The sequence below is a fragment of the Vipera ursinii genome (assembly GCF_947247035.1).
Source record: "Vipera ursinii genome assembly, chromosome: 10".
Lineage (NCBI taxonomy): Eukaryota > Metazoa > Chordata > Lepidosauria > Squamata > Viperidae > Vipera > Vipera ursinii.
This window is the reverse complement of record NC_139520.1, coordinates 16850788-16878287: the sequence shown is the minus strand read 5'-3', so window position 1 is coordinate 16878287 and position 27500 is coordinate 16850788. Positions and strand designations below refer to the sequence as shown.

Genomic DNA, 27500 nt, shown 5'->3' with positions numbered 1-27500 from the left:
TTTTTATGATTCCAATTACATTTATGACAAGAACATAACATTATTTATCTTCGCTCTCTCAGTTTTCTCAAAGCAGAAAATATTTTTGTGTGACTTACCTATACGATAGTAATGGTCCAACTTATCCCACAGACTCTCTGCATCTGGTCTTGGCAGATTAATGCTTTTCATGGGCTCGTATACAGAGCCTAAAAGGAAGGAATGAAGGAGCCTTGGATTACAATCACAGCAGAGAGACAAAAGCAGAATTGCAGGCTTTGTGAAAGTTGTCTCATTTACTTCTATTGAGTAATTTGTGTTGACCTCAGCTGTTATCCCACCCTTTTCCGAACGGGAACCAGGAGAGAGAGTCCACAGGAATAAAAACATAGCAATCGGGTTAAATGTTGATTGGTGTGAAGAAAAAGAGATGGGGGGGGGAGAAACACACTTTTTAGAATTCTTCTTTGCAGGAAAATATCAGTCAGGATTTCCTGCACATTGAGAAATTCAGAATGAAGTATGAATAGAACTTAGGCAACTCAATCGAAACATTGAACCAACTCTGTAGCGTTAAAAGCCTCTAATGAATCTCAGATCAAATTACTTTAGGCCAGCCTCTTTCCCCTTGCCATTTTATCCTACAGCATCAATTATTAACAGAGAAACCCTAGTACTTTATCAATGGATACATTAATTAAATCCTCTCTACAATTCCCTTACCAACACTCCCGATGCAGGTTTGAGCCGCAGATGTGATCTAATTGGAAAATCACAGAAGGACTCATGGAAAATGAAGTCAGCTATTTTTTAAGGACTAGATAATTTTCTAAAGCCAAAGATAAATATATAATTCATCAGAATTATCATTCTAACTAGTAATAGCATAATCCTGCCCATCCTCATCCATAATCACTTGATTTGAGATGGGTGGCTTTGGGAATAGAATAAATAAAGCTAAGATAAATAAGCGTCTTAAGCAGTAATCAATAAAAATATAACCAATATTACTGGGGGGGAAAAAAACAAGTACATTTACAGAATCCCACTCCTAAGGCAGTTAGTGGGAACAGCCTTAGGGGAGAGAAGATTAAAGATGGTTCTGCAGGACTGGTCTGTTTTCTTCCTTCTCTCTTCCGAGATCATTCACACAAAGCAGTTAATGATAATCTTCCCATATTGGTGAATTAATTAATGTCATTAATACTGAATGACATGCGAGTTTGCTCATTTTCGAGTCGGAAGCTCCAAGGCACTTCCGGGTTGAAAGGATAAGCTGGTGACATCACCGTTGCCCAGGGATGCTCAGTCAGGGACTCCTTTCATATCCCTATTAATATGCCCACCGAAGTGGGCATATTTATCAGCTTACAATTACCCATTTTTGAACTGCTGGATCAGGAGCTGGAGGGAATGACAGGAGCTCACCCCATCATGCAGCAGCTTCAGGGTCTCGAACACCGGGCTTGCTGATTGTCCCTCCAGGGCCCTAACCACGTGAGCCACTGTCTTCCTTACATGCAAGCTGCAAAAGTACTTTTTCAACTTCATTCCAATATTCCTATACAGGAAGTCCCAAGCATCTGAAGTGAATTGGGAGGGTGTATTAGGTGCAGGTAATCCTTGCTTAGCAACTGATTCGGACAGTGACTGTTCTCAGTTACAACCATGATGAAAAACTAACTTTGTGACCAATACCTGCATTCATGACCCTCACAGCATCTCTGTCAGGCGCTCACAAATACAGTTAAAATGCATAGTCCTGGGATGGGTCCTTGTTGCTCTTGGTCCTTGACTGTTTTCTTGCAGACATTTCATTGCCCAAACTACGGTAACATCATCACTGCTGGCCTGATGATGTTACATTGATTGGGTCATGAAACATCTGCAAGAAAACAGCAGACACCGAGAGCACCAAGGACCCTACAGTTCAACCCTGAGCTACAAATGTTCTCCTTTATTGGTACACTGTCCTGTGTGAAATCATGACAGTCATGGTCACATCATGTTTTTCTTAGCGACCACTTAAGCTACAGATAGTAGCTATTTGTAATAGATAAAGCAGTAGACTGTGTTTGCAGACAGACAGACAGACAGACAGACAGACAGATAGATAGATATAGAGATGATATATAGATAGAGATAGATGGATGGATGGATGGATGGATAGATAGATAGATAGATAGATAGATAGATAGATAGATAGATAGATAGATAGATAGGGACAAGATAGATAGATAGATAGATAGATAGATAGATAGATAGATAGATAGATATAGATAGATTTCTGTAACCATTTTTCTAAAATGTGAGTGGTGGATGACAGTGCTAAAGCATGGAAACTATGTCTCACAGAGTGGAATACAGTACATAATGATAGGTTGGTGCTGCAAAACATATACTTACAAGGATATCTGCCATCTGCAGCCCACATAGAAACAAAACATCTGTTATTACAATCAAAGCATTGCCTCTGTTTCTCTTATCTTTTTAGGAAGAAAATGCCACTTTTGGTACATTCATTTAACACATTCAGCTTTTCTAATCCACATGATACTAGCAGACATGCACTGACCCCATTTTCAGCAGCTTCAAGAAACTGAAGCGTTATCTCACTTTCATCAGCCTCCTTTGCCCAGGATCACCACTGGAAACTGATAAAGTGTTTCTTACTTAGACCGAGATTTAGCTTGAGCAGCAACTATTTATCCTTATTTTCAGCTTTGTCACCAGTCTTGTATGTAGTATGGTTACCAGTTGCTTGGCTCAAGGATTCAGAATGGATACTTGGTACAGCCAACCCTTTGCAGCCAACTCGCCATGGCCAACTCATCACAGCCAACTTGCTGGGGGACAATTCAAGTATTTTAAAAAAAAAATTAAAAAAAGAATATTTTAATTTTTGTCATTCACATCTTCATTTTGTCCCTCCTTTGGCATCCTTTCTTTAATGATTCTATTCCATCATTTCTTTGATATTAGTGTGACTCTTGTCCTGTGGTGAGTTAGCCCTGGTGAGTTGGCTGGGGCAAGTTAGCCACACCGAGTTGTCCTACCTAGAACCTCAAGGAGTATCTTTCATTCCTATATAGGCTAAAGATCCTTTTGTCATGGTTCCAATAGGTGAGACCAAACAAATCAGAACCCCAAGGCTGGAAGTTTTCTCAAAGAACATGTTTATTGGCTACATAGTCTCACCATGGTCAAAAGTGAAACCAAGTCTGAAATTCCCTCCAAAGAGTTACAATAGTACAGTTACTCTCCCCACCCCATACTATGCAATTAACTACGTTTCCCAACAAAATAGTTTGATGGGCTTTCCGACAGAATGCTCAACTCTCCCAATTCAACTTGGTTCCCACGGGACAGAGAATTGTTGAGACTAGCAGAGAACCTCTATTTTCCCCCCTCCCATTCTTGTGGCAACCTAGAACGAACAAGATGGCTTCAGCCAGGTTCGTTGTAGAGTTGACACCTTTAATTGCACCTGATTATTCTGCTTCCTTAAATGGAAGGGCATTTCCATAATTTATCTTTTCATTGTTTGGACTCTGCAATGTCAACTGTATTTATGACATGCAGTTGTGAAGTATTGGTGTTTTATTGTTCCTAATAACATTTTCAGGGTTAGCTAGCCAATGATGCCATTAAAGTTAATTATCATTTAACCCACTTGGAGTTCAGAGTCATATATAAAGGTTGATTAATCAGGTGGCTTCAACATAAAGCATGCAACTTTCCAATACTGTATTTCTAATATGAAAGTAAACAGGAATAGTGTGTGAATTTAAAACATACACATACAATCATAGAAAACCGATCCTTCCAATAAATAACCAGCTGCAAGAAACAACTATACATGTCACATTATCAGAATACATATCAATTGTTGGCGACAGATTTGAATCAAAAACATTTTAAATGGACAACGTATGTCATCAAATAAGTCAAATACTCTGCTTAATAAATCCTGGATTGAACTTATTTTTATTCATTAAATTAGATTTACTGTTCCCCCAGTAGAGAAAACCATTCTACGGCAACCAATGAATCCCATCAACATAGGAATATAACTCCATTACAAATCAAAAAAAAAAAAGAGATAACACTCAAGTTTCTGTCATGGCTTATTTTCAGGAGAAGCAAGAGAATAATCATGGAAAAAAATGTTTTGCTACCCTATCCCTTCCCCAATGTTTGGTTAAAAAAAAAAGAAAATCCGCAAAGCACTTTAAAACTCCCATCAAGACCTTTTGTATATATCAGCATGTGTAAAATATACAGGAAAGGGTTATTTTTGACAGGCTGCCGTGATATGTTTCCATTTAAATCACAGTCCCTGGGAAAGGGGGCAGAGGTAGCATGCACCCATGTCACGACAGCTGAAGAAGCAAATGTATAACAACGAGTACAACTGGGAGACATGTCATTTTATGACCTGATGACCTGCGATACTGGCAGAGACATCCCAGTAGCTTCATGAGGGCATAATGCAGGACCTCGTTCTAACAAGAGACAGGACCTCAAATCAACCACCCACGAACTGCCAAAGATTCGCTTCGTTCAGGGATCAAAAAGAAAAATACCGAAGAAAAAAGCTGCAGAGGGACAAAGAAAAACCATATATATGTGTGTATATGTATATGTATATGTATATGTATATGTATGTGTGTGTGTATATATATATATATATGTGTGTGTGTGTGTGTGTGTGTGTGTAAATTACTAACAAAGAATTAAGGGAGACTGAAATGCATTTCTAACTCTGACTGATGAAAACTAATGAGTTACAAATGCATTTCAGTCTCCCTTAATTCTTTGTTAGTAATTTACACAAATATATGAACTGTCCGGTGTGACTACTGCCTGTTCGATAGCCTTCAAGATAGGCTGAAAACAGGAAATAAAGATTTGCCCCATGTTTGGGGCCTAGCAAAGTAATCTAAATACCGGTAGTTAACATTTGACACACACACACACACACACACACACACACACACACATATATATATATATACATATATATATATATATATATATATATATATATATATATATATATATATATATATATACACACACATATACACATATACACATTACATATATATATGTATGTATACACACACACACACACATACATATACATATATTATTCAAGGCATATTTTAAGGCACAAACAGAAAGCCAGAAACTACGCAACTCCAAGAGCCGTTCAGAAGAGGACAGCTGAAGCAATAATAACCTCACAATTTAGAAAACTAACTCTTACATGTTGGATGCAATTCTTTTACTAAAAAGGACATAGTGTTGCTGCAAAAAAACAACAACAGGGAAAAGCAAAACATCGGCAAACTGTGACAGGATTGAAAGTGAAGAGGCTACATGTATTAGCTAAACTCCCCTGTAAGGTTAGGTCTGTTTTTTATCCACCTCTCACATCTGGAGTGCAGGGAAAAAATGTACACCACACAAGTATTTGCAGATACATTTCCTCAACTAAACTCTGACACTTCATCGTTAACTAGCATTCTTCTCTGGTGCAATGAAAGCAGACTAAAAGATAATGATCATATTCACAAGCTGAGTAAGGTGAGCTGATAAAACAAATTAAGGTGGCGTCTAAAAGGATGAGATTGAAACCTGTGATTACTCCTTTTTTCCTACTGTACTCTTCTTACGGTTATGATGTAAAATCCTTTTATTGTTGTTCTGATATAGGACATACTATCTTCCCTGCATCACTATCAGCTCCACCATGAACTTGTGGAAAAGTTTATATTGTATACACAACTAAATGACGAATAACAGAATGTCTGTGTGATTACTTGCTAGCTAAAAATGAATGGCAGACTATACAGTAATAGGGTTATAAACACCAGCAGCAAAAAAAATCCCTGTTTTATCAATGTTATTTTACAGCTAGTAGAGTAAACCAACAACTCCAGCTAATGAAACATTTCCTCACAAGGGTTAATGGAAACTGATCAAGGAGAGAAGCAACCTGGAATTAAGGAGAAACTTCCTGACAGTGAGGACAATCAACCAGTGGAACAGCTTGCCACCAGAAATCGTGGGGGCTCCATCACTGGAGATTTTTAAGAAGAGACTGGACAACCACCTGTCTGAGATGGTCTAGGTCCTCCTGCTTGAGCAGGGGGCTGGACTAGAAGACCAGGGTCCCTTCCAGCTCTAGTCTAGTCAATTCCAGTGACTATCTAAAATTCCATAACTAATTGTGCGTTGGCCAGGTAAAAACACATGTAAACTCTACAGAGAAGAGCTACAACGATTGCCATAGTTTTGCCTTGGGGGAAAAAAAACTCTCTCAAGAAGAGGTATAATTAGGGACTATAAAACCGTTCATAATATAAGGAGAGTGGAAAGAAAAATATCAGGGGATACTCAATGTGTCTGCAAGGCAAGTGGTCAGGAAAAGGAGGGTTGCTTTCATAGCCCACTTCTCTTCTTCCCCAGAGCTCCTTATTGGCCATTACGACCAATATTGTACTTAACTGCATACTGTACATGGACATCTATGATTTATGGCGCTGAGTTTGCAGATGTATCTGAAGTGAGGGTAGGCAGAGAGAGAGATGTTCTCTTCCCCACTCCACAGAAGACGTGTCAAATGTGTTTTTTCATTTATCGCTAAAACTCAAATACTTTGGCCATCTAATGAGAAGGAAGGACTCACTGGAGAAGAGCCTAGTGCTGGGAAAGGTTGAGGGCAATAGAAGAAGGGGACGGCAGAGAATGAGGTGGCTGGATGGAGTCACTGAAGCAGTAGGCATGAGCTTAAATGGACTCCAGAAGATGGTAGAGGACAGGAAAGCCTGGAGGAACGTTGTCCATAGGGTCGCGATGGGTCGGACACGACTTTGCAACTAACAACAACAACAACATATAAAAGAGAGTGTAGAAAAGGGATTCCATGCACAGCAGGCAATCCTGATGTGTTTATCCTTGATCAGCCTGTTTCAGCATGAGAAACACTGGCCAGACATATAAGCGAGGAAGCCTGTGCTAAGACACGCCTCTCTTTCCCTTCTGAGCAGAGATTCTATCAGGGACACAATCCAAGATCACATGAAGTGTTAGTACCGCTTTATAATGCCTTGCCAAGGCCGCACTTGGAATACTGCAACCTGTTTTGGTCACCACGATGCAAAAAAAGATGTTGAGGCTTTGGAAAGAGTGCAGAGAAGAGCAACAAACAGGATTAGGGCGATTGGAGGCCAAAACATCAAGAACGGTTGCAGGTATTGGGTTTGTCTAGTAATTAATGGAAGAGAAGGACTTGGGGTGTCATGATAGCAGTTTTCCAATATTTGAGGGGCTGCCACAAAGAAGACGGGGTCCACCTATTCTCCAAAGCACCTGAAGTCAGGAGAAGAAGCAACGGATGGAAACTCATCAAGGAGAGAAGCAACCTGGAACTAAAGAGAAACTTCCTGACAGCGAGGACAATCAACCAGTGGAACGGCTTGCCTCCAGGTGTTGTGGGTGCTCCATCACTGGAGTTTTTATGAAGAGATTGGACAAGCATTTGTCTGAAATGATCTAGGGTCTCCTGCTTGAGCAGGGGGTTGGACTAGAAGACCTCCAAGGTCCCTTCCAACTCTGTTATTCTGTTATTCCCATGGAACACCAGCAAACCCGAAGCAAATTCAAACACCTGACTGCTGAAGCTGCTTTGACCATGGAGTTCTATAACAGCAAAGGAGCTTTTTTGCTTTTCCACATCATTCTAATACACAAAGCGGCCAGGATTTATTGGCCTGCAGTATAGGTAGTCTTTGACATACAATCATTCATTTATGACCGTTCAAAATTACGAGGACACTGTGAAAAGTGACTGACAGCCATTACCACCGTTGCAGCATCCCCACGATCACAATCTGGGCACTTGACAACCGGCATGTATATATGACAATTGCCATTTGTGACACTGTCAGCCAGCGCCTGACCAGCAAAGCCAATAGGGGAAGCAGATTTGCTTAATGAAGTGAACTGCAGCGATTCCCTTCAAAACTGTGGCCAAAAAAAGGGAGTGGTAAAAATTCACTTAACAATGAAATTGTTGATAACCAAATCCCGCTTAACAATGGAATTCTGGTCCCGACTGTCGTCGTAAGTCAGGACTTTCTATAATGCTATGACAGAAAGGCATCAGCAGGGTTATGACCGGGTTCCAGCTGTTACATTGCTTCAAAAACATCAATCATGGCAGACATTAGGGCTCTTTTTTAAGCTGACACTTCATATCAATAAGCAGCCATATTTTTATCAAGAGTGTCTGCTTGTGTTAATATATCCACATCACCCCAAATGACGAAATAAGAGATCTATAAGAGTCAACATACTTACCCGACCACAAGAAAGCACGAGACGAGGTGACTCTGTCAGTATTTGAAGTGGCCATGTCAAGCTGTTGCAGCTAATCACAAACGTTGCCAGCCTAAACTACTGCAATTTCTGAAAATGTTTAGTGAGGGTTAGAAGCAATCAGGTTTCAATTAAGCAAAGGCAGTGTTAGCAAAGTTATTCACATCATGCCAGACAATAAAGGAGATTAATTAGATTAATTATACCTGAGGCTTTCCTTATGTACTGCAAAACTTTATTTTCCCATACCATTTTTTTTTTAAAAAAAATTCATTGGCTGAAGCATCATCACCTAGTTGCATAACGTTCAATTGTTTTGCTGCAGCAATATTATTCAACTGATGTATTTTTTTTTTTACAATATTGAGTGTTTAGGAAGCATCCAGTCCTATGAAATAAATGTCAGGTCCAAATCAAAACTATTTGGGTTAATGGAAGATGTAATTATTTGCTAATTCAAAGAGTACGTTGGTATATGTAATATTTACTTCGTGGGACCCTGAAGCTCCCCATTAAAGAGTCCATAAATAAGTTTTAGGTTTGCTCAATAGATATTTGTTTTTTCTCAGACTCCATCCCTTGACTGAATTACCCAGCCTGCTTAGACCTATAATTACTGGTGTATCCTTGGAAAGCTTTGCCATCATTTCTAGGAGAGACATCAATTACATCTAACGCACTCTTGAGTTAATTAAGGGTGTAAATTATGTTCCATTTGGCTTTATGCTATAAATATATGCCTTAAGAATTCTTTGATTGGGAGGGGGGCTGTGCAAACATATACATATACATCTCCGTTTCAAAGCCGAAGAGCCAGCGCTTGTCCGAGGACGTCTCCGTGGTCATGTGGCCGGCATGACTAGATGCCAAAGGCGCACAGAACGCTCTTACCTTCCCACCATAGTGGTCCCTATTTTTCTACTTGCATTTTTACATGCTTTCGAACTGCTAGGTTGGTAGAAGCTGGGATAAGTAACAGGCGCTCACTCTGTTACGCGGCACTCAGGATTCGACCCGCCAAACTGCCGACCTTCTGATCGACAAGCTCAGCGTCCTAACCCACTGAGCCACCGCGTCCCTTCATATATATATATATATATATATATATATATATATATATATATATATATATATGTGTGTGTGTGTGTGTGTGTGTGTGTGTGTGTGTACACACACATATATATATACACACACATATATACACGCCTTGTGGTTATTTATTTGATTCCTATCACACCTTCCATTCAGGAGGCTGTTCTTTATAACTTTCCCCACAACGCTGTGAAGTGGGTTGAGATGGGGGGGATTGGCCTAAGCCCCCAAAACAGCTTGTTGGGTTAAGGTAGGAGTAAATCTGGATCTCCCTACTCCTACAGGTAGTCCTTGACTTACAACCATTCATTTAGGGAGCATTCAAAGATACAACGGTGCTGAAAATAGGGACTTATGCTTTTTTCCCCACAGCTATGACTATAGTAGCATCCCTAATATGGTCATGCTGTGCAAAATTGACAACTGGTTCATATTTATGATGATGGCAGTGTCCCGGGATCATGTGACACCCCCCCTTTTGTGACCTTTTGACTAGCAAAGTCAGAATGGGGGACGCCAGATTCACAATAATTATGTCATTAAACTTATCACCTGCAGTGATTCGGTTAACAACTGTGGCAAGAAAAGTCGTAAAATTGTGCAAAACTCACTTAACAACAGTGTTGTTTAGAACACAGTTTTGGGGCTCAATTATGGTCATAAATTGAGGAATACCCATAATCTGTTACACCACACTTATAGAGGAGGATTTGAAAGCTCTGTTTTAGTGAATTTTTTCAGGTATTATCCTTCATATCAAATTACGCATGCATTCAAATTAGCCAATCTTTATCAGGCTACTGGACAGTATTTAAACAGCAATGATTAACATTTGACTATTAATTAGTTACCTATTATGAGCTTAACAATCCTGTTGCTAATTATAGTGGCATGCCTAAACTACCTCATAGATCTAAACTAGTATTTGCAATAGCAGTTTTGTATCTTTTCCATTGTGTTTGTTTCTGCACAACTCAAAAGTTTATAGTTTTACCTTACCAAAACAACATTGATTAAAATCTATCCTGTGAGATACATCTAAGAAGGGATAACTGGAATCCCCGTTGAGGAGCATACCAAAGTTGGTAAGGGTATATGTCATATGAAATGTATTTATTTGCAACTATATTTTCTTATTCAAGGCAGTAGATAGAAACTCAGAATTTGAAAGGGGGAAAAAATCCACGGCTCAAATACAAAATAGAAAAGAAAGCAGTAGGCTTCATTGCAATTTTCAATTTTGCTTTTAATGCTCATTCTATTTACAGAAATTCATTTATAGTTTATTCTATAACAGTATTTTTCAAACTTGGCAACTTTAAGACATATGGACTTCAGAATTCCTCAGCCAATTTAAAAGTACTAGTTTATCTTATGTAAGGGTGTATATAGAAGGCTCTTTATAATGTGTTAATAGGCCTTTATTTTGGGTATGATTTGAAAATTCAGTCCAAGCAATGGTTTGCTGACCAAAGTTGACAGGAGGAAATGTAATAGATACGTAGTAATCATCATGAACAGTAAACAGTTTAATCTAAGTAGATTAAACTATAAATCTGAAACATAATTTCACTCTTTTCCTATATGAAAAGATACATCTACAGAAGTAAAGTAAAATGTAGCTGAAAATATAAAGGAGCTCATATAAGTTACTGGGGCCAATGCGTGTTGTGGATAGACTTTCTCTGAAGACTTTTATTAATGATTTTATACTGAAAGGGTAGCAAGAAATGTAAACAGGCAACGGCAAAATTTGCATTTTGGGGACAGCCAGAGTTGTGCAGCCACCTTTGCAAGTCACTTGTGAAGCTGCCAAATGCCTCAAGCAAGACAAAAATAGCTACAAGCTAAAGAAGAGAAGACATATTGATGGGGCCAAGGAAGGTAAAATTGTGAGACAGCACATCCACATTGTCGAGAGAAAGGGGAAAAACCAAGAGAGGGAAAGACAGGGAGAGAAATACTAGGAGATCAAATCACAGGGGCAGAAGAAAACTCTTGCAAAATGGATTAGGAAAACGATTAAAGAAACCTGGAACATAAAAGTGTACAAAAAACAGCTGAAGAACAGGAGAAACCGTAGATTGCTGTAATTTCTTCCACCTGGGTTTAGCTTGGATCAAATTAAAACTCCCCATCTAATTATCTGTCTCTGATTATCAGAAACACAGTCACATCAAGAAAAAGGTGGATAGCCAATAACTTATAATCGGAAATACACAGCACTTGTTCAAGATAGAGGTTTCATTTTTGTCTTATCTTGGCTACAATGTATAATATACATATATAAACGTCTTCCAAAGTGTTCTGTAAAACTAGGATTTAATCCCAATCTTGGTGATTTAGCAAAATAGTACGATCGAAATAGCGAGTTCCATCATGTCTAGGACACCAATGAAATTGCCCCAGGATATTTTAAACCAGGTTCTGCTTTCAAAACCAATCATTGCAAATAGCAAGCAGAAAGATCAGGTTTCCTCACTGTGGCTTTTAGCCACGGTGGCAAAACTGGAGGAAACATTAGAAGCACCTAGCATTTTTCAAATCGGTTGTTCTTATTTCTGCAAAACCAGCTTGACGCTTACCTACACAGAAGCCCCTAGAGAGAATTTCAGATGTTTCTTAAGGGCAAGATTGCAGAAGTTTTCTCTGTAGCTTTTCCCATTCACTGATGGCTGCCCCAAAGGGTGAGCAAAACCCCCTCCCAATACTAATTCCTCTTTTTCATTCCTACTATTTAAGTTTATTATAACTGCCCAACTATATTTTGCCAGTCTGCTAGCAAGTTAGCCGCCCTGAGTCCTTCGGGAGATAGGGCGGCATATAAGTCCCAATAATAAATAAATAAATAAATAAAACTATCTTGACCTGTCGAGATATACAAGGCAAAGTCTTAATTTTAATATTAATTTTAATATTTTCCCTTCTTAAAAAAAGGGGGGGAAACAAAGGGGTCTGGCCCAAAGTGAGTCCCTCCAGCCCAGGAAGGGGGCTGGCTGCGAGGGTTGGGAAGGATCCCCTAAATCAGCGTTTCCCAACCTTAGGAACTTGAAGATGCGTGGACTTCAACTCCCAGAATTCCCCAGCCAGCTATGCTGGCTGGGGAATTCTGGGAGTTGAAGTCCACGCATCTTCAAGTTCCTAAGGTAGGGAAACACTGCCCTAAATGATCAAGGGGACCAGTCAAAAGTTTCTGGGAAAGACTTTAAATTATTATTTTTTTACATTTTTTCCCCCCAAAAAATGGTCTTTTCAACTGCAAGTCCTCCCGGTTGTGCGAAGGGCCGGTTCATTCTGGGAGCGATGAAGCGAGGGTGGAAAAAGCGAGCAGCAGCAGAAGGAAGAGGACCAGAAAAAGGGAGCGAGAGCTCAGACTACAACTCCCAGAGTTCCCCGCCAGGGCTTTCGCGCTTCAGGCGGCAGAAAGCGCGGCGGGAGGGAGGAGCAGGGAGGGAGGCCGGGCTCGCGGGGCATCCTGGGAGTTGGAGTTCCGAACTCTCCGCTCGGCAAGCGAAAAGGAAAGCGAGAGCGAGGCGGCGCGGCGGACAGAAGGGAGAACACGCAGGGGGAGAGAAGTCAGACCTGAACGCTTAGAGCGGGCCCTCAGCTCCAGCATTTTCCAGCTCACATCGGCCAGAGAAGACGCCATGGCGGGAGAAGGACGAGCGGCCTGCTCAAAACTCCGCCCGAAGCCAATGGGCCGAAGGGCCCGCCCCCTTGCCAGTAACGGTTGCTCGGCTCCGCCGTAAAGGCACACCGCCCGCGCAGGCGCGCTGCGGCGGCGCCGTAAAGCGAACCCGGAAGTCGCGCGGCCCTGCCCAGCCGTGCCGGTGCTGGCCGCCGAGGAGCCGGTTGGAGTTTTGACCGCGCGATGGGGGGGCCCTGCCGCCCCGCCCGCGGTGCCGTCCCGGTTAGGCCTCGCCGGCCTTGTCTGCTGTGGCTGCTGCTGGTGGCGGTCGGGCCGCTGCTGAAGCCGGGCCGGGCCCTGCAGAATGTCACCTCGCCTGTCTTCGGGGCCGAGGCCTTCGGGACGCTGGCCGCCTTCGGGGACTTCAACTCCGACAAGCAGACCGACCTCTTCGTGCTGAGGCGAGGTGAGAGGCCGAGGCCGGCGGAGGAGCTGCCGGGGGCCTCGCTCTAGTCCAGGGGTAGGCAACCTCGGCTCTTTTATGACTCATGGACTTCAATTCCCAGAATTCCTGAGTCAGCCATGCTGACTCAGGAATTCTGGGAATTGAAGTCCATGAGTCATAAAAGAGCCGAGGTTGCCTACCCCTGCTCTAGTCAGTTGCAACCTGAGGGGGTGGGTGGGGTCTTTAGGAGGACTGTTCCCACCCACCCCCTTTTTTAATTTTATTTTCTCAGGGGTTTTGAAAACCCGCCTTTGGGGCATCTTTGGGATTAATTGGGGGGGGAAAGTCTGCCTAATGCAGCGTTTCCCAACCTTAGGAACTTGAAGATGCGTGGACTTCAACTCCTAGAATTCCCCAGCCAGCTATGCTGGCTGGGGAATTCTGGGAGTTGAAGTCCACGCATCTTCAAGTTCCTAAGGTTGGGAAACACTGGCCTAATGGATGTGGAGCAGGGGGCTGGTGGTACTTTGGACGTCCCTCCCACCCCCTTTCAATGAATGATGGGGAAGTGAAACTTTTAAAAACGTCTCTGGAGATTCTCAGTCCTCCAGGTCGTGGTTGTTCCCCCCCCCCAAAAGGTGCTTTTTTAGGAAGCAACTGGACTTTCCTGTTTTTTCTTGGAAGACCTTTCGCTTCCCATCCGAGAAGCGTCTTCAGCTCTGACTGGAATGGTGGGGAATGGAAGGATTTATACTCCTTGCAGACAGCTGGTCATTTGCATCCTTTCCCAGCAGGGCTGTCAAACTGGCGGCCTGCGGGGCCAGGTGCGCCACGCACAGGCCACGCCCACCCCAGCTCCGCCAAGGCTAAAAAATACGATACGTCACATGACGCGATCGAGTTTCGCACCCGTGTTTCAGAGAGTCGTCGAGGCCCCCTTGAGGTGATGTCGTATCCCTCCCACTCTGTTGAGAGGAGCTGTTCCAAAGAGGGGATGCGACATCATCTGTCTCCATCCTACCACGCAGCCCTTTCAGCAGTTCCGAGAAGGCTCCACACCACGGGTGTCAAACCCGATCACGTCACGTGACGTATCGTGACATCTTTTGCGGAGCGGGGCTGGGTGTGGCCTGCGCGTGACGCATCCGGCCCGTGGGCTGCCCATTTCACACCCCTGCTCCGCACCCATTTCCACCACTCCGGTGATCCTGAGGACACAAATAAACCTCCAAGTGGCCTCAACAACTCTCTAAAAAATTGCAAATGACCAGCTGTCTGCAAGGAGTATAAATCCTTCCATTCCCCACCATTCCAGTCAGAGCTGAAGAAGCTTCATGGATGAGAAGCGAAACATCTTCAAAGGGAAAACAAGAAGGTCTAGTTGCCTCCTGAAAAAGCATCTTTGGGAAAACTTTTAAAAACTACTCAGAATCATTCTCAAGGTGACTGTGAACCTGATCTTGTGTCATATGGTGCTATTGGGAGTTTAATCGTCGTTGATACAGTCGGAATGAACTTTGGGGAGTGTCAGATATCACACATGTGCGAATTGCCCATTTTCTCATCTCTTCATCAGTCACTTTCTCCTTTCTGGAGGCTCTGAATTTGCCCCTTTTGGCTATCGCATTCTAGGAGGGAATATCAAAGGTTAAAGATTAAATCTTGCTTGGCTATGTTTGTGCCATTGTTGTACTGATCAGGTAGATGCACACCAAAAGCTTATTTGCCTAGATTTTTGTCTTTGTTACTTTAGAAGTAACTCAAGGTAGCAAACAGACGTAATACAGGCAGTCCTCGACCTACACCAGTTCACTTAGTGACTATTCAAAGTTACAGCAGCACTGGGAAAAGTGAGTTAGGACCATTTTGCACACCTACGACAATTGCGACATCCCCACAGTCATGTGAACAAAATTCAGCCGGTTGACAACTGACTCACATTTATGACCATTGCAGTGTCCTGGGGTCACGCGATCCCCTTTTGTGACCTTCTGACAAGCAAAGTCAAGGGGGAAGCCAGATTCACTTAACCGTGTTACTAATTTAAGAACTGCAACGATTCGCTTAACAACTGTGGCAAGAAAAGTCGTAAAATGGGGCAAAACTCGCTCAACCAATATCTCACTTAGCAACAGAAATTTTGGGCTCAATGGTGTTTGTAAGTCGAGGACTACCTGTATTCCTTCCTCCTGCTGTTTTCCTCAGAACAGAGAGCTGGGCTGAGGAGAGAGGGACTGATTCAAATTCACCCAACTGGCTTTCCTGGCTAAGGCGGGACTAGAACTCACCCTCTCCTGGTTTCTAGGCCAGCACCTTAATCACCACACCAAACTGGCTTTGCCAACATAGGAATTTGCCAATTGGTCAGCAAACGAGTCCCAAAATTATGTTAATGTAGCGAGTATAACTAGTAGAGCAGCTGTCTTCAAACGTGGCCCTTTTATGACTTGTGGACTTCAACTCCCAGAATTCCTCAGCCAGCGTGCCTGGCTGAGGAATTCTGGGAGTTGAAGTCCACAAGTCATAAAAGGGCCAAGTTTGAAGACCCCTGTAGTAGAGTGACACTGATGTCTTTTTGTCAAATTATTTGTACGTTCGTCCTAATGTTTTGGCCTCTTAAATGTGTTGGTATAGGAACATATGCTAACAGTGATTCATATGCTGGTTTGCTTACCTTGTCCTCCTTTTGTTGGTTAAGAAAGGCATATTGAAATGTGAATAGCAGACAATGGACGTGAATTTCCTTATTGTTGACATCACGAGCCAGAATGTGCCACATAAATGTTTCTCTTTGGCATGTAAACAAAGCAGATATCCTTCTGCCAATAACCACCGGGCACAGAAAGCAATTTCCTTCTCGTGCTAATGTGTTTACTTCATAAAGGTCACAAAGTTCCTTGTTTCATTTTGGCTTCAATATGTCTGACGTCAAGTAGTGTCTGTCTTTTTACGTGCACAATAAATTAAGGCAGAGTGGGCTTTGTTAAAGTTATAATTGAGATTTCCTGACAGAAGGAGTGAAGCTTAAGAAAGGCCTTGCTGTTACTGGTGGACTGCTAAAGTGTTTTGTGGGTTGAACCTCAGGTAAAAAAGAATAAGGAATGCTGGAGTGATGAAAGAAATGTAACTTTTGTTTATTGGCACTTGTGTATTCCATACCTTTATAAGTAAATCAGGGATGATTCCTACACTGGAGGATTTCACTATAGCTACAGCTCTCAGTTAATCATCTGTTTTGATGATTAAGTTTTCTTCATGCTTTTTATACTATAGAAATCATGAGAGATCATTGTGCAATTTCAAAGAAATAAATTTGTAAAAATAAAAAGAATAGAAAGCAATAGGTTGGGCTGTGGAGAGGACAGTTTGTTCCTAAATATAGTCTCTTCCTTTGGTTTACTGTATACTAATACAGATCAGTAGGAAATATAATTTGCAAATCTTAAGTAAAGAATATGCTACAGTACTTTTTGGGTTGGCTTACTTTTAATTTCACAGCTGTGTTATTTAAAGACTTAAGCATTTCTTTTTTAATTGTTTGGAAACCTAGCAATGATTTTTAAAAGGGAGAATTTTAAAAAATGTAGGGCTTCCTGCATGCAGCAGTAACTAGTAACAAACTTTCCTGAAGTTGCAGTGTGAATATTGGAGTTTACAGATTACAGAATAACGAGAGTTGGAAGGGACCTTGAAGGTTTTCTAGTCCAACCCCCTGTTCAGGCAGGATGTGCTGAAAATGTTCTAGCATTTCCCCATGAAATAAAGTTAGAGCATCAGGGATGTTAAGTAGACTTAGCTTGATCATTATGATCCATGTGTGCACCTCGTACAAGGTAAGCAAAATGATCTTGGCGGAGACTGACAAGCTCTGTTGCCAAGGCAACAAGAGGTCAAATACTTTTTAAGCCCCTAACTTCCAGATACCATTCAGAAATGGCCAGGACACTTCCTTAATTCGCTAAACTACAAGTAGAAGAAAGAATGGCTGACTTGCTTGATTCTCTGATAGGCAATCTCTATAAAGCAATGGGTGCTTCATCACTGGAGGCTTTCAAGAAGAGACTGGGCAGCCACTTGTCAGAAATGGCATAGCAGGGGTCTTCAAACTTGGCCCTTTTATGACTTGTGGACTTCAACTCCCAGAATTCCTCAGCCAGGCATGTTGGCTGAGGAATTCTGGGAGTTGAAGTCCACAAGTCATAAAAGGGCCAAGTTTGAAGACCCTTGTGGTATAGGGTCTTCTGCTTGAGAAGTGGGTTGGACTAGATGACCTACAAGGTCCCTTCCGACTCTGTTATTCTGTAATTTGAGGCTTCCTGTGGAGTTGATTTCTTGATCTGGTCTACCTAGTGGGGCGGACACATATATGCCTCCAAAACCTGGAGAAAACACCCTGTGTGCTTATTATTTCTTTAGATGAGGTAAAAGGAGGTGGGGTTGAAAACGCAGTCATGAAGGCAGAAAGTCCAAAGATTGTTACTCTGATATTTGTTGTTGCTATTGAAGTAAAAAAGATGTATTTCCTCCTCCCTTTACAGAGAGTGAATTAAATATCTTCCTTGCGGACCAAAATGAGCCCTCCTTTAAGCCCAAAGTCAAATTACTCTTAAGGTAAATGCAGCGTACTGGAATTGTTCCAATAGATTTTGTGTGCTGTTCATTCTATGTATCTGGATGTTAAATGGATCTTACTAAAATACTCGGGTCTCAAAGATCTGTTTTGTAACGCTCGTATGGGGATTTTTCTGCAGCCTCAAAGATGATTACAGTAATAATTCATGATGTATCTAACCTAGTGATGTTTTACATTCATAATGAAGCAGAGCAACTAAATGTGAATTAAGCCCTTTTTTTTGAGGACAATGTATTTTTCAATAAATGTGCTTAGAGCTGCCCATGCAATACATTGGCATTTTTAAAGTATTAATGGAGCCAATGGTTTTCAGAAAAAATATTGTAGATTATTTTCAGCTTGTTCGTTGTGCTTTCTGATATGAAACAATGTACACGTACTGCGGAGGAGATATGGCAGGGGAAATATGAGGGGGGAAAAGCTCAAACCCTTTATTGCCAAATCTGCTACTTCCTTTCCACAGCATTCTCTACCAAGAGAGTCCACATCTCCACAATTTAAAACAGGGCAACTGAAGTCTAACTTATGGACTTCAACTCCCAGAATTCCCCAGCCAACATGGCTGGCTGAAGAATTCTGGGAGTTGAGGTCCACAAGTCTTACAGTTGCCAAGTTTGGAGAGCCCTGATTTAAAATCTTTTCAAATGCTAATACCTTCCCTTTCTCAGGAGTACTAAAATTCTATTTGGATTTAAGTGATTAAACTACACTTGGAAATTGATACCAGTTTTAATACCTATATTATAGAGCAGGGGTGTCAAACTGCAAGCCCATGGGCTGGATGCATCACAACAAAACCACGCCCTCCCCATTGCCGGCAATGTGGAAAAAGTCACAATACGTCGCGTGACGTCACGTGACATTGCAACTTTGACATGCCTGTGTTGATGAAATTTGTCTGTTTTTTTTAGAGTAGTTCACTAAAAATGTACTGCCAGAAACCCAGAAGCGCACAAACCATGATTCCCGTGTCCCTATTTGCCAGAAATATGACAGCTCTCGTAGACATTTAGAAGGATAAGACAATGATAAATTTTAATCTTTGAAGATTTTTTTTTTGAAGGACAAAACTAGTTCTGAAGTGTGAAATCGTTTAAGCCATTGGAGCTGCAAAATTTAGGATGGTATAGTGCTGAAGATGATTTTGTCAAGATTTTATTTTGAACTAGAACAATTATACGTAAGGCAGCATTATATAAGTGTCATTTCTTTCAATATAGTGTTTTCTTATGGTAGATTTGGTGCCTAAACTTTTTTTCCTCCCTTAATTTCAGGGATGTTGTGATAACCAGTGTAGTTCCTGGTGATTACAATGGTGATTCACAAATGGATGTCCTTTTGACAACTCGTCCAAAAGAACAGCCTAATGCTGACCTAACAGTCTGGATTTTCTGGGGAAATAATCAAACTTTAGGTAGGCTATATTGCAGTGATAATGTCCAGAAAATATTCATTGAGTTCTTCTGCAAACCAACTATAAATATCCCCATTCTGAGGTGAATGTGAGAGATGAATGTACTTAAATTCAGTTTACATATAGTCCTTGACTCAAGAGCCTGTGTAATAGTGGAAGAGCATATTGTGTGCAAGAAGCGTATAATATCCCCTTATACCTCCATTTGGATTTATCTGAAATTCTAGAACACGGGTGTCATGTGACACATCACGATGTTTTTTGCCTTTGCGGAGCTGGGGTGGGCGTGGCCTGTGCGTGACGTATCCGGCCCGTGGGCCACCAGTTTGACACCCCTGTTCTAGAGGCATGCTGCTCAACAGCAAGCTAGATAGTCCAACCTGGAAAAGAGCCAGGTTGTGTATTCACCAAAGAAAGGAAAAAATATATATCTGGAGAACAACTGGATTCGTAGTAGACCACTACATATACCTGGCCAATGGTTCTCAGTGGAAGGTGATACAATAAAGGAAATTGAATGGCGTGTCAAATGTGGTTGGCAGGCATTCTGCAGGCTAAGCATAATTCTCAAGCACAACCTCCTCCTATGCCTGAAGAGAAAAGTTTTCCATCATTGTTACCTGCTCTAACACACGCTGGCGAAACATGGACACTAACTTCACAATTTACACAAAAGCTATGAGTGGCGCAAGGAGTCATGGGAAGAGACGTGCTTGTCATCCCAAGACAAGTTGGAAAGACCTGCACCTAGATCGGAGGACAAACAAAAGAATACGTCATCCAGAGAGTAAAAGAACTGAAATGGAAATGGGCTGGTCACCTAGCAAGAAGAACTGATGGCAGGTGGAGCAAGGCAGTCATAGAACGGATCCCACTGGATTGAAAAGTGTCCACGAAAGAGAGCTAGAACAAGATGGAGTGACGACATCAGCAAATACGGTGGGCCCAATTGAAAGCTCAGGACCGTATTGTTGGGAAGCACACAAAAGGGGCCTTCATCCTGCAGTGGATAAACAATGGCTAAAATGGTGATGGTGATGATGGTAACACCTTTATATATGACCAACAACTTTTGTCTAGGATAAGACATAGTGTATACATGTGAATGAGTTTGTGTAATTTATATACATATATATATATAGGCTGAATAGGCTTCGTAGATTTTTTCCTCTATCCATTTCTCCATTTGTGCAGAGATGCATATGTCAGCTGGACATGTGCAATTTTTAAGTAATGTGCACGCTGCTCTGATTCAGGTTAAAATACATGAGCTGTGCAGTGTCTTTCTGTATCATCAGTGAATAATTAGGCAAGAAATTTTTTCTTGATTTTCTTTTTTAACCGTCATGTTGAAATGGTATTGTCTTCCGTTAAGAATTACACGTACATATTTTGAAAGGTGTTTTAGAGATGTTAAGAATATCTGTTCAGAGTGTAGTGCTTTTATGTTCCATTGTTATTAATGAAAACAAAGTAAAATCATTATCGAAAGCATAAACTCTTTTCACTACAGGAAAGCATACTGGATGTTATAGTCCAGCTAGTTAAAATTGTTTTAAGGATTATTATTATAAATAAACAGATCTAGCTTCAGTTCCTTGAATTTCTTCATTTTTTTACTAGATGAAATAGAGAAATCTCTTGGATAGTTTCATATTCCTCTGGAATAGGAAAAGGGTTAATTTCAGTCTGTAGTAATGGTGAATACAAAGAATCATAAATAAAGCAAAGACCCAATTGAATGTGTGTAAATGTGAACATGTAACAAATGTGACTCTTTTTTGTTTTTGTTTTTTCCCCCAGATATAAATCATAAATTTGTAGCAAATAAGACATTTGATGATGAACCATTAATCATGGAGTAAGTGTATGCTTACTGTGAGATTTTTAAGAGTGAAATTAGGGGGGGGGTTGGTTTTCCTTTTAAAGTGGTTGTATACAATTGTGTAATTTGAATATCCAACTTTTGTTGTTTTGCTGTTGCTTCTGAAGTTTCAATGGTGATTTAATTCCTGACATCTTTGGAGTTACCAATGAATCTAAAACGCCAGAAATACTGATTGGCAGGTAAGCTAATATCTTCATTATTGTTATATCCTAAGAATTTGCTATACACAGTATTTCGGTAATAAATACTTATCACTGCAAGCGGTGTATTTTGATGGAACCAAACTTTGGCTAAATGTTGGCAATGTACCATACTTAAAAAGCGAATTCTTGCAAGATAATTGTAACCTGCGGTTCATATTACAGAGAATCCTTGACTTAACAACCACAGTTGGAACTAAAATTTATGTTGCTAAAAAAAAGGAAGTTGCTAAATGAGTTGTCAAGCAGATCATCCGCTCATTAAATAAATCCACTTTTCCCCCATTCACATTGCTTGTCGGAAGCCACCTGGGAAGGTCACAGATGGTGATCACGGGACCCCAGAACACTGTATTATGTTTCCCCCAAAATAAGCCCTAGCCCAGGGGTTGGCAACCTTGGCTCTTTTATGACTCGTGGACTTCAAATCCCAGAATTCCTGAGCCAGCTTAGCCCAGGGGTAGGCATTTTTTTTAAAAAAATTAATCTTAACTGTTAAGGTTGAGCGGGTTTCTTGGTATTGGGAATTTGCCGGCATGCAGCCAGGCGCCATGCCCCTTTTCACATGGACCCACCCAGAGGACTGCCATCTTCGGCCAGGGGTTTAACTTTTGTATGGACCCAATGAGAGTGTTCAGCACCTCAAAAGTAAAATGGGGTGTTGTGCAGCGCTTTGCTCTTCCCTGGGGCTTTCTAGCACTTCTGTCAAGACAAACACATAACACTTAGGGAAGTCAATCAGATTATCCTCCTGTTTCCATAGAAACAGCGCAGCAATTTTCGAACTTGTTTCTTCCCCACCCCCCCACCCCAGGCCTCTAACTTTTTAAATTAAACAACATATTTGGTATCCTTGGCAAGTAACTTTGGTTAAATAAAAAAGGCAAAAGAATCATTCATTTAAGTAAATGATGAAATAACATAAGACTGTGGTATTTGAAGGCCCAAATCGTAGTATTTGGTATAAGCCCTAATTGGATTGGTCTCAGGAATCTGTTTGTGGCATTTTCTTTGACAGGACAAATGACTAGCATAAAAAGCAGTGTTTTGTTTTACAAATCATGTTTTAGGTTTGTGTGGTGTAAATAGGGGTGGGCCTTCTTTTCAGATATGGGGCATGAGTTGACCATTAAGTTATTTCAGTCGTATGGAGATTACTCCATAAAATCTGTGACTTAACAGAACAAAGCCTTCAAATTGCTCTGGGGTTATGCAGTAGCAATTACAACCTCACATAAGTTTTGTTAGAAGATTTTAGCAGCTTTTGAACGGTGGGGGGGGGGGAAACCCACCTCCTCTCTGTTCTTGGTTCTCTTCCTCCTTTCCCCTCTTCCACCTCCCCGCCATGAGAAATATTTTTTTAGTAGAATGTCATTCTTTTCTTCAAATGAAGTGCAGGATTATAGTCACACTGCATGAAAAGTATGGGTAGGTCTTATCCCTTTGTGAATCAGTGCTCTGCTTTTGTTCCTTTTTTTTATCCCGAAGAAAAGGATGCGAGTGCTACAGACACCAGCTCGTTGGAGATGGAAATGTTTTCCTGCCAAGTCTTGAAACATTTTGGAAGAGGCATTAATTCTAACAATAAAATTAATCAGCAGGGGGTAATTTAATTTGCAGTAAAATGCTAATTTCTGGAAACCATGCTTCAGAAGGAATGTTGTTAAGCTATTCAAAGAGGAGGAGGACTGGGACCAGGACTGTGGGGACCTTGGTGCTCTCTGAGCTGGGTGCTTTTCTTGCAGATGTTTCATGACCCAGTTAGGTTACACCATCAGTCTAGTCAAGACAGGCAAATTCAAAAAAATCCTATATGAGCTTTGATTTTGCTATTGTGAGAAAGAATCCAGAGACTCTACACAGCATCCGTTTTCTTATATCGTGCCTCCTGTAAGGAACCAGAAGCTCATTTATAAGCATCCAGGCACAGTTTCCTTGACTCTGGCAAATGTTGTTAAACTATAAAACTAGGTAGAAAAGAATATTTGTAGCTCAGAGTTGAACCAAGGGATCCTTGGTCTTGCATTGAGGATGTTGCCTTGTTTGCTACTGAAACATCTGCAAGAAAACCATCAAGCTCTGAGACCATCAGGGACCCCCTAACTTGACGATGTACCATGGTTATCTTTTTATGTTTACATTTTATTTCATTTGAAGCATTGCTTGTTTGCTTTACTTATCTGCAGAATTGATAAGTAAGACCGTGATAAATCGGCTAACTGAAGATGTTCATTTCATAAAAAATCTACAGCATATATAAAGTGCTTGATTTATATACGTTAGTTTTTGATGGAGTGGTGCCATCATACAACAAGCCTAATTTGTTATTAAGATTAACAAAATTAATTTGTGATGTTTGTGACACATGGTATGCCCAACAAATGAAATATGTTTTAACAGTCATGCACGTGGCAAGATAATATCCAATTTCCCTTATGGTGTTGAACCACAAACTACCACACACACACACACACACACACACACATATGTTTTTGCTGATGGAATATCCCTCTCTTTAGAATGCGCGAGCAAAACATTTTAATTGCTTGAACCTATGGCTCCAGCTTTTCTCTAAATTTAAATCAACTTACAAATAACTCAGGTATGGAAATCAAATTCCATTAACGTCTTAATCAACAGAGGAGACTTAGTTGGGAAGCAAGACTCTAGGGAATAAGCATCTAAAGCCAAATCTTCTTAAAGAATACTTAATCATTGAATGAACTGGCCAGAGGTTTAGCCAGCATAGCAATTTCAATTAAATGTATTTTAATCATCAGCTTTAAAACAAAAACAAAAAAACAACCTTTGAAGCAAATGGCCCGGCCTATTCATCATTTTCCCCTTGTTTCTTATTGCTAGCAGTTGTCTTACTAAGGCAGTTTTAATGATGCTTTTAAAATTTACATTGGGCCTCCTGGTGTCTATATGCAGTTCAGCATAATTTCAGTTACCACTCCAAAAGTAAATTATTAGATAGAGTTGCTTGCCAGTGGAGTTCTCCAGTACAGGTAATCCTTTGACTTATGACCGCAATTGAGCCCAAAATTTCTGTTGCTAAGTGAAACATTTGTTAAGTGTCCCATTTTACAACCTTTCTTGCCACAGCTGTTCACTGAATCACTGCAGTTGTTTAAGTGAGTAACACAGTTGTTAAGTGAAACTGGCTTCCCCATTGATTTTGGGGACCCCATGACGCCGGGACACTGCAACCCTTGTACATACAAGTCAGTGGCCAAGCGTCTGAATTTTGATCATGGGGATGCGGAAAATGGTCGTAAGTGTGAAAAATGGTCATAGGTCAATTTTTTTCCAGTGCTGTTGTAATTTCGAACTGTCACTAAATGAACTGTTGTAAGTCGAGGGCCACCTGTACTATTTACGTACGTAAAGAACCTCGCGAAATGCAGATAAGCTGTTAATTTTCAAAATGTTATTTCTCAGGAATTTAACATGGCTCCAAATGCTGGATGCAGAAAATGCAATGTTTAAGCCTCACTCCCACGCATTCATCGATATGAATCACGATTTCACTGCAGGTAAGTCTCCTTGAAACGTTTAAAATAAATAAATAAATAAATAAATAAATAAATAAATAAATAAATAAATAAATAAATAAAAGTTTTCCCTGTGAGATAGGCACATAAACAGCAGCGAATATTAATCGGAGGCACGCAAAACATTTGATCGACGAATGCTCCCAGCAAGGTCCAAACAGCCTATTTCTAATTCGAAATATTGTGCTGGGCTCTGGTCTTGAAAAACTAAAAAGCAGCGGATCGGATTAGTGCTCGAATGGGAGACCCCCTCAGAATTAACCAAAGCTATGGGCTAGAGAAGATTTTGGTTTAAAAAAATCCCCAAAAAAGGCCATGGCAAACAACTACTTTGTTGTACTGCCGTAAAGTCGTCCGAAGTTGAGCTCAACTCAAAATAGAACTTTCTTCCGTCTTCATTGAGTGTTTCCTAAACACGGCCACCTCCAGGCATATGGACTTCAAATCTCAGAATTCCACTGTCACCTGGGAGTTAAAGTCTACCTACCAGGGCATGGCTGCCCGTGACTTACGTTTGCTGAAAACCTGTTGCCCACACGTCAAAATAAAATAAAAAATGTCTATGGAGATTCTCAGTCATCCAGGTCATGGTTGTCCCAAAGGTGCTTTAAAAAAAAAAGGCAACTGGACTTCCTTGATTTTTTTTTCTTTGAAAACATTTTGCTTCTCAACCAAGAAGCTTCTTCCGTTCTAACTGAGGTTAGACTACTCCAGATATTATACTAGCAATATTTAAAATTGGCTGAGTTGGCTGGGAGTCTTAATTAGGAATTCCCTTTTTCTCCACAGTATCAATGGATGTTTTTTAAGAAGAGATTGGACAACCATTTGTCTGGAATGATATAGGGTTTCCTGCCTGAGCAGGGGGTTGGACTAGAAGACCTCCAAGGTCCCTTCCATTCTATTCTATTCTATTCCTATTCTATGACAAAATTCTGTTCTTGCGTTCTGTTCTATTCCTCTTAGACTTCTTATCAATATGCTATACATACTGTGATATAGTTACTTGATAGCGAGATGGGTGGCAGTATAAATATGAGAAAATAAATAAATTGCTCTTTTGGGTTTCTCTCACAGGGGCCTGGATTGGGGTTAATTTAATTATGTGACCTCATGTTGCAGTTACATCACGATTCTTTTGCTTCAAATAACACCGTCCTTTTCCTACGCCCGTCATCTTGCAAAACAGTGGGCAAACATAATTTTATGCTTGTCATATCAAAATCCTAAAAATTGACAGAATCTAATCTTTTTTTCTCCTATTTCCAATACCCCCAGTTCTCCAAACAGTGGAATGTTAATAACTTTAATACCACGCCAATGTTGTTGCACTGAAACAATAAATACAACACATCAAGATTTATAACAGCGTAATCAAAAGGGAAACAAAAAAACAAAGGAGAGGCAGTTTGTGGGTTCCAATTGGCATGAGTATCTGTGACTGTATTATTCCATTTAATTTCACTGCAGGTGTTGCATTCTGCATCTCTGCTCAGCCATCTCTCTCTCTCTCTCTCTCTTTCTAAAGGCATTTTTAATGTCAAAAATATTGCCGGATTTTGCACTTTGCTACACGATATTTGGTTGATCGATAATGAAGGGAGATCATAGATCTCATTCGATTGATCATGAGAGTTCTTGTGTTCTCTGCCTCTGTAGGTTCCTTCTTGTGCCTTGTTGATTTCACCTTTTCCCATCTTGGTGGCTGCTGATTATTATGGTTATTAAGACTGTGATTCTCCCAGGTTCTTTCATCTTCCAGCTTTAAAAAAAAACTGTCTTGACTTTTTTTTTCCCCCATCGCTTTTGTTCTGGATCCTTTTGAATGTCTCTTTTGATTCAGTTTTGGCTCACCCGTACGATTCACGTTTTTAATCCTGTTTTCTGCACTGTGTAAAAAAAAAATGGCTCACCAATGCAGTTTTATAACAAGCAATGAATCAATATGATTCTCTTGATTTTAGTGGGTTGGATTATGGCAGAGAGATAAATACAATGACTGAAAAGGCTTCAGGGGAAAAAATAGTGGAATTGGAGGAAAGAAATTGTTTGAAAGATCAAAGGCAAATTGGTTGTGGGGGGGGGAAGCAAATACCAGGTTGCCCTACATATAGAGAATGTTTTCTTTCTTTCTCTTGCAAATGTGCTCAAAATAATGAAAGCAGCTAAACTGTTTTTGATAGTGACATTATTATAACAGATTTAAAGTACGTCTGCAAAAAGGAGGCGAGGGGAATCATCTTTACTCTCAGCGTTTTTATGCCACGTTAGTTTTT

At 40.7% G+C, this 27500-nt stretch overlaps 2 protein-coding genes across 5 annotated transcripts in view; one reads left to right on the top strand and one right to left on the bottom strand.

The window, feature by feature from the left end:
* PHKB (phosphorylase kinase regulatory subunit beta) overlaps positions 1–13165 on the bottom strand; it is a 97597-nt gene extending 84432 nt beyond the window's left edge. For 3 of the 4 annotated variants that reach the window (XM_083370528.1, XM_083370527.1, XM_083370529.1), the window contains exons 1-2: positions 13042–13140; positions 99–188 (exon numbers count right to left, since the gene is read on the bottom strand). In XM_083370528.1, coding sequence (XP_083226654.1) covers positions 99–188; positions 13042–13108 — 157 coding nt within the window. In that variant the 5' untranslated portion in view covers positions 13109–13140. Of the gene's footprint in view, positions 1–98; positions 189–8349; positions 8458–13041 lie in introns of all 4 variants that reach the window. The other variant, XM_083370530.1, reaches the window with a different exon arrangement.
* Positions 13166–13264: 99 nt separating this feature from the next.
* ITFG1 (integrin alpha FG-GAP repeat containing 1) overlaps positions 13265–27500 on the top strand; it is a 49992-nt gene continuing 35756 nt past the window's right edge. The window contains exons 1-6 of the mRNA XM_083370269.1: positions 13265–13553; positions 18071–18143; positions 19440–19579; positions 21383–21440; positions 21572–21646; positions 25112–25210. Coding sequence (XP_083226395.1) covers positions 13331–13553; positions 18071–18143; positions 19440–19579; positions 21383–21440; positions 21572–21646; positions 25112–25210 — 668 coding nt within the window. The 5' untranslated portion in view covers positions 13265–13330. The remainder of the gene's footprint in view (positions 13554–18070; positions 18144–19439; positions 19580–21382; positions 21441–21571; positions 21647–25111; positions 25211–27500) is intronic.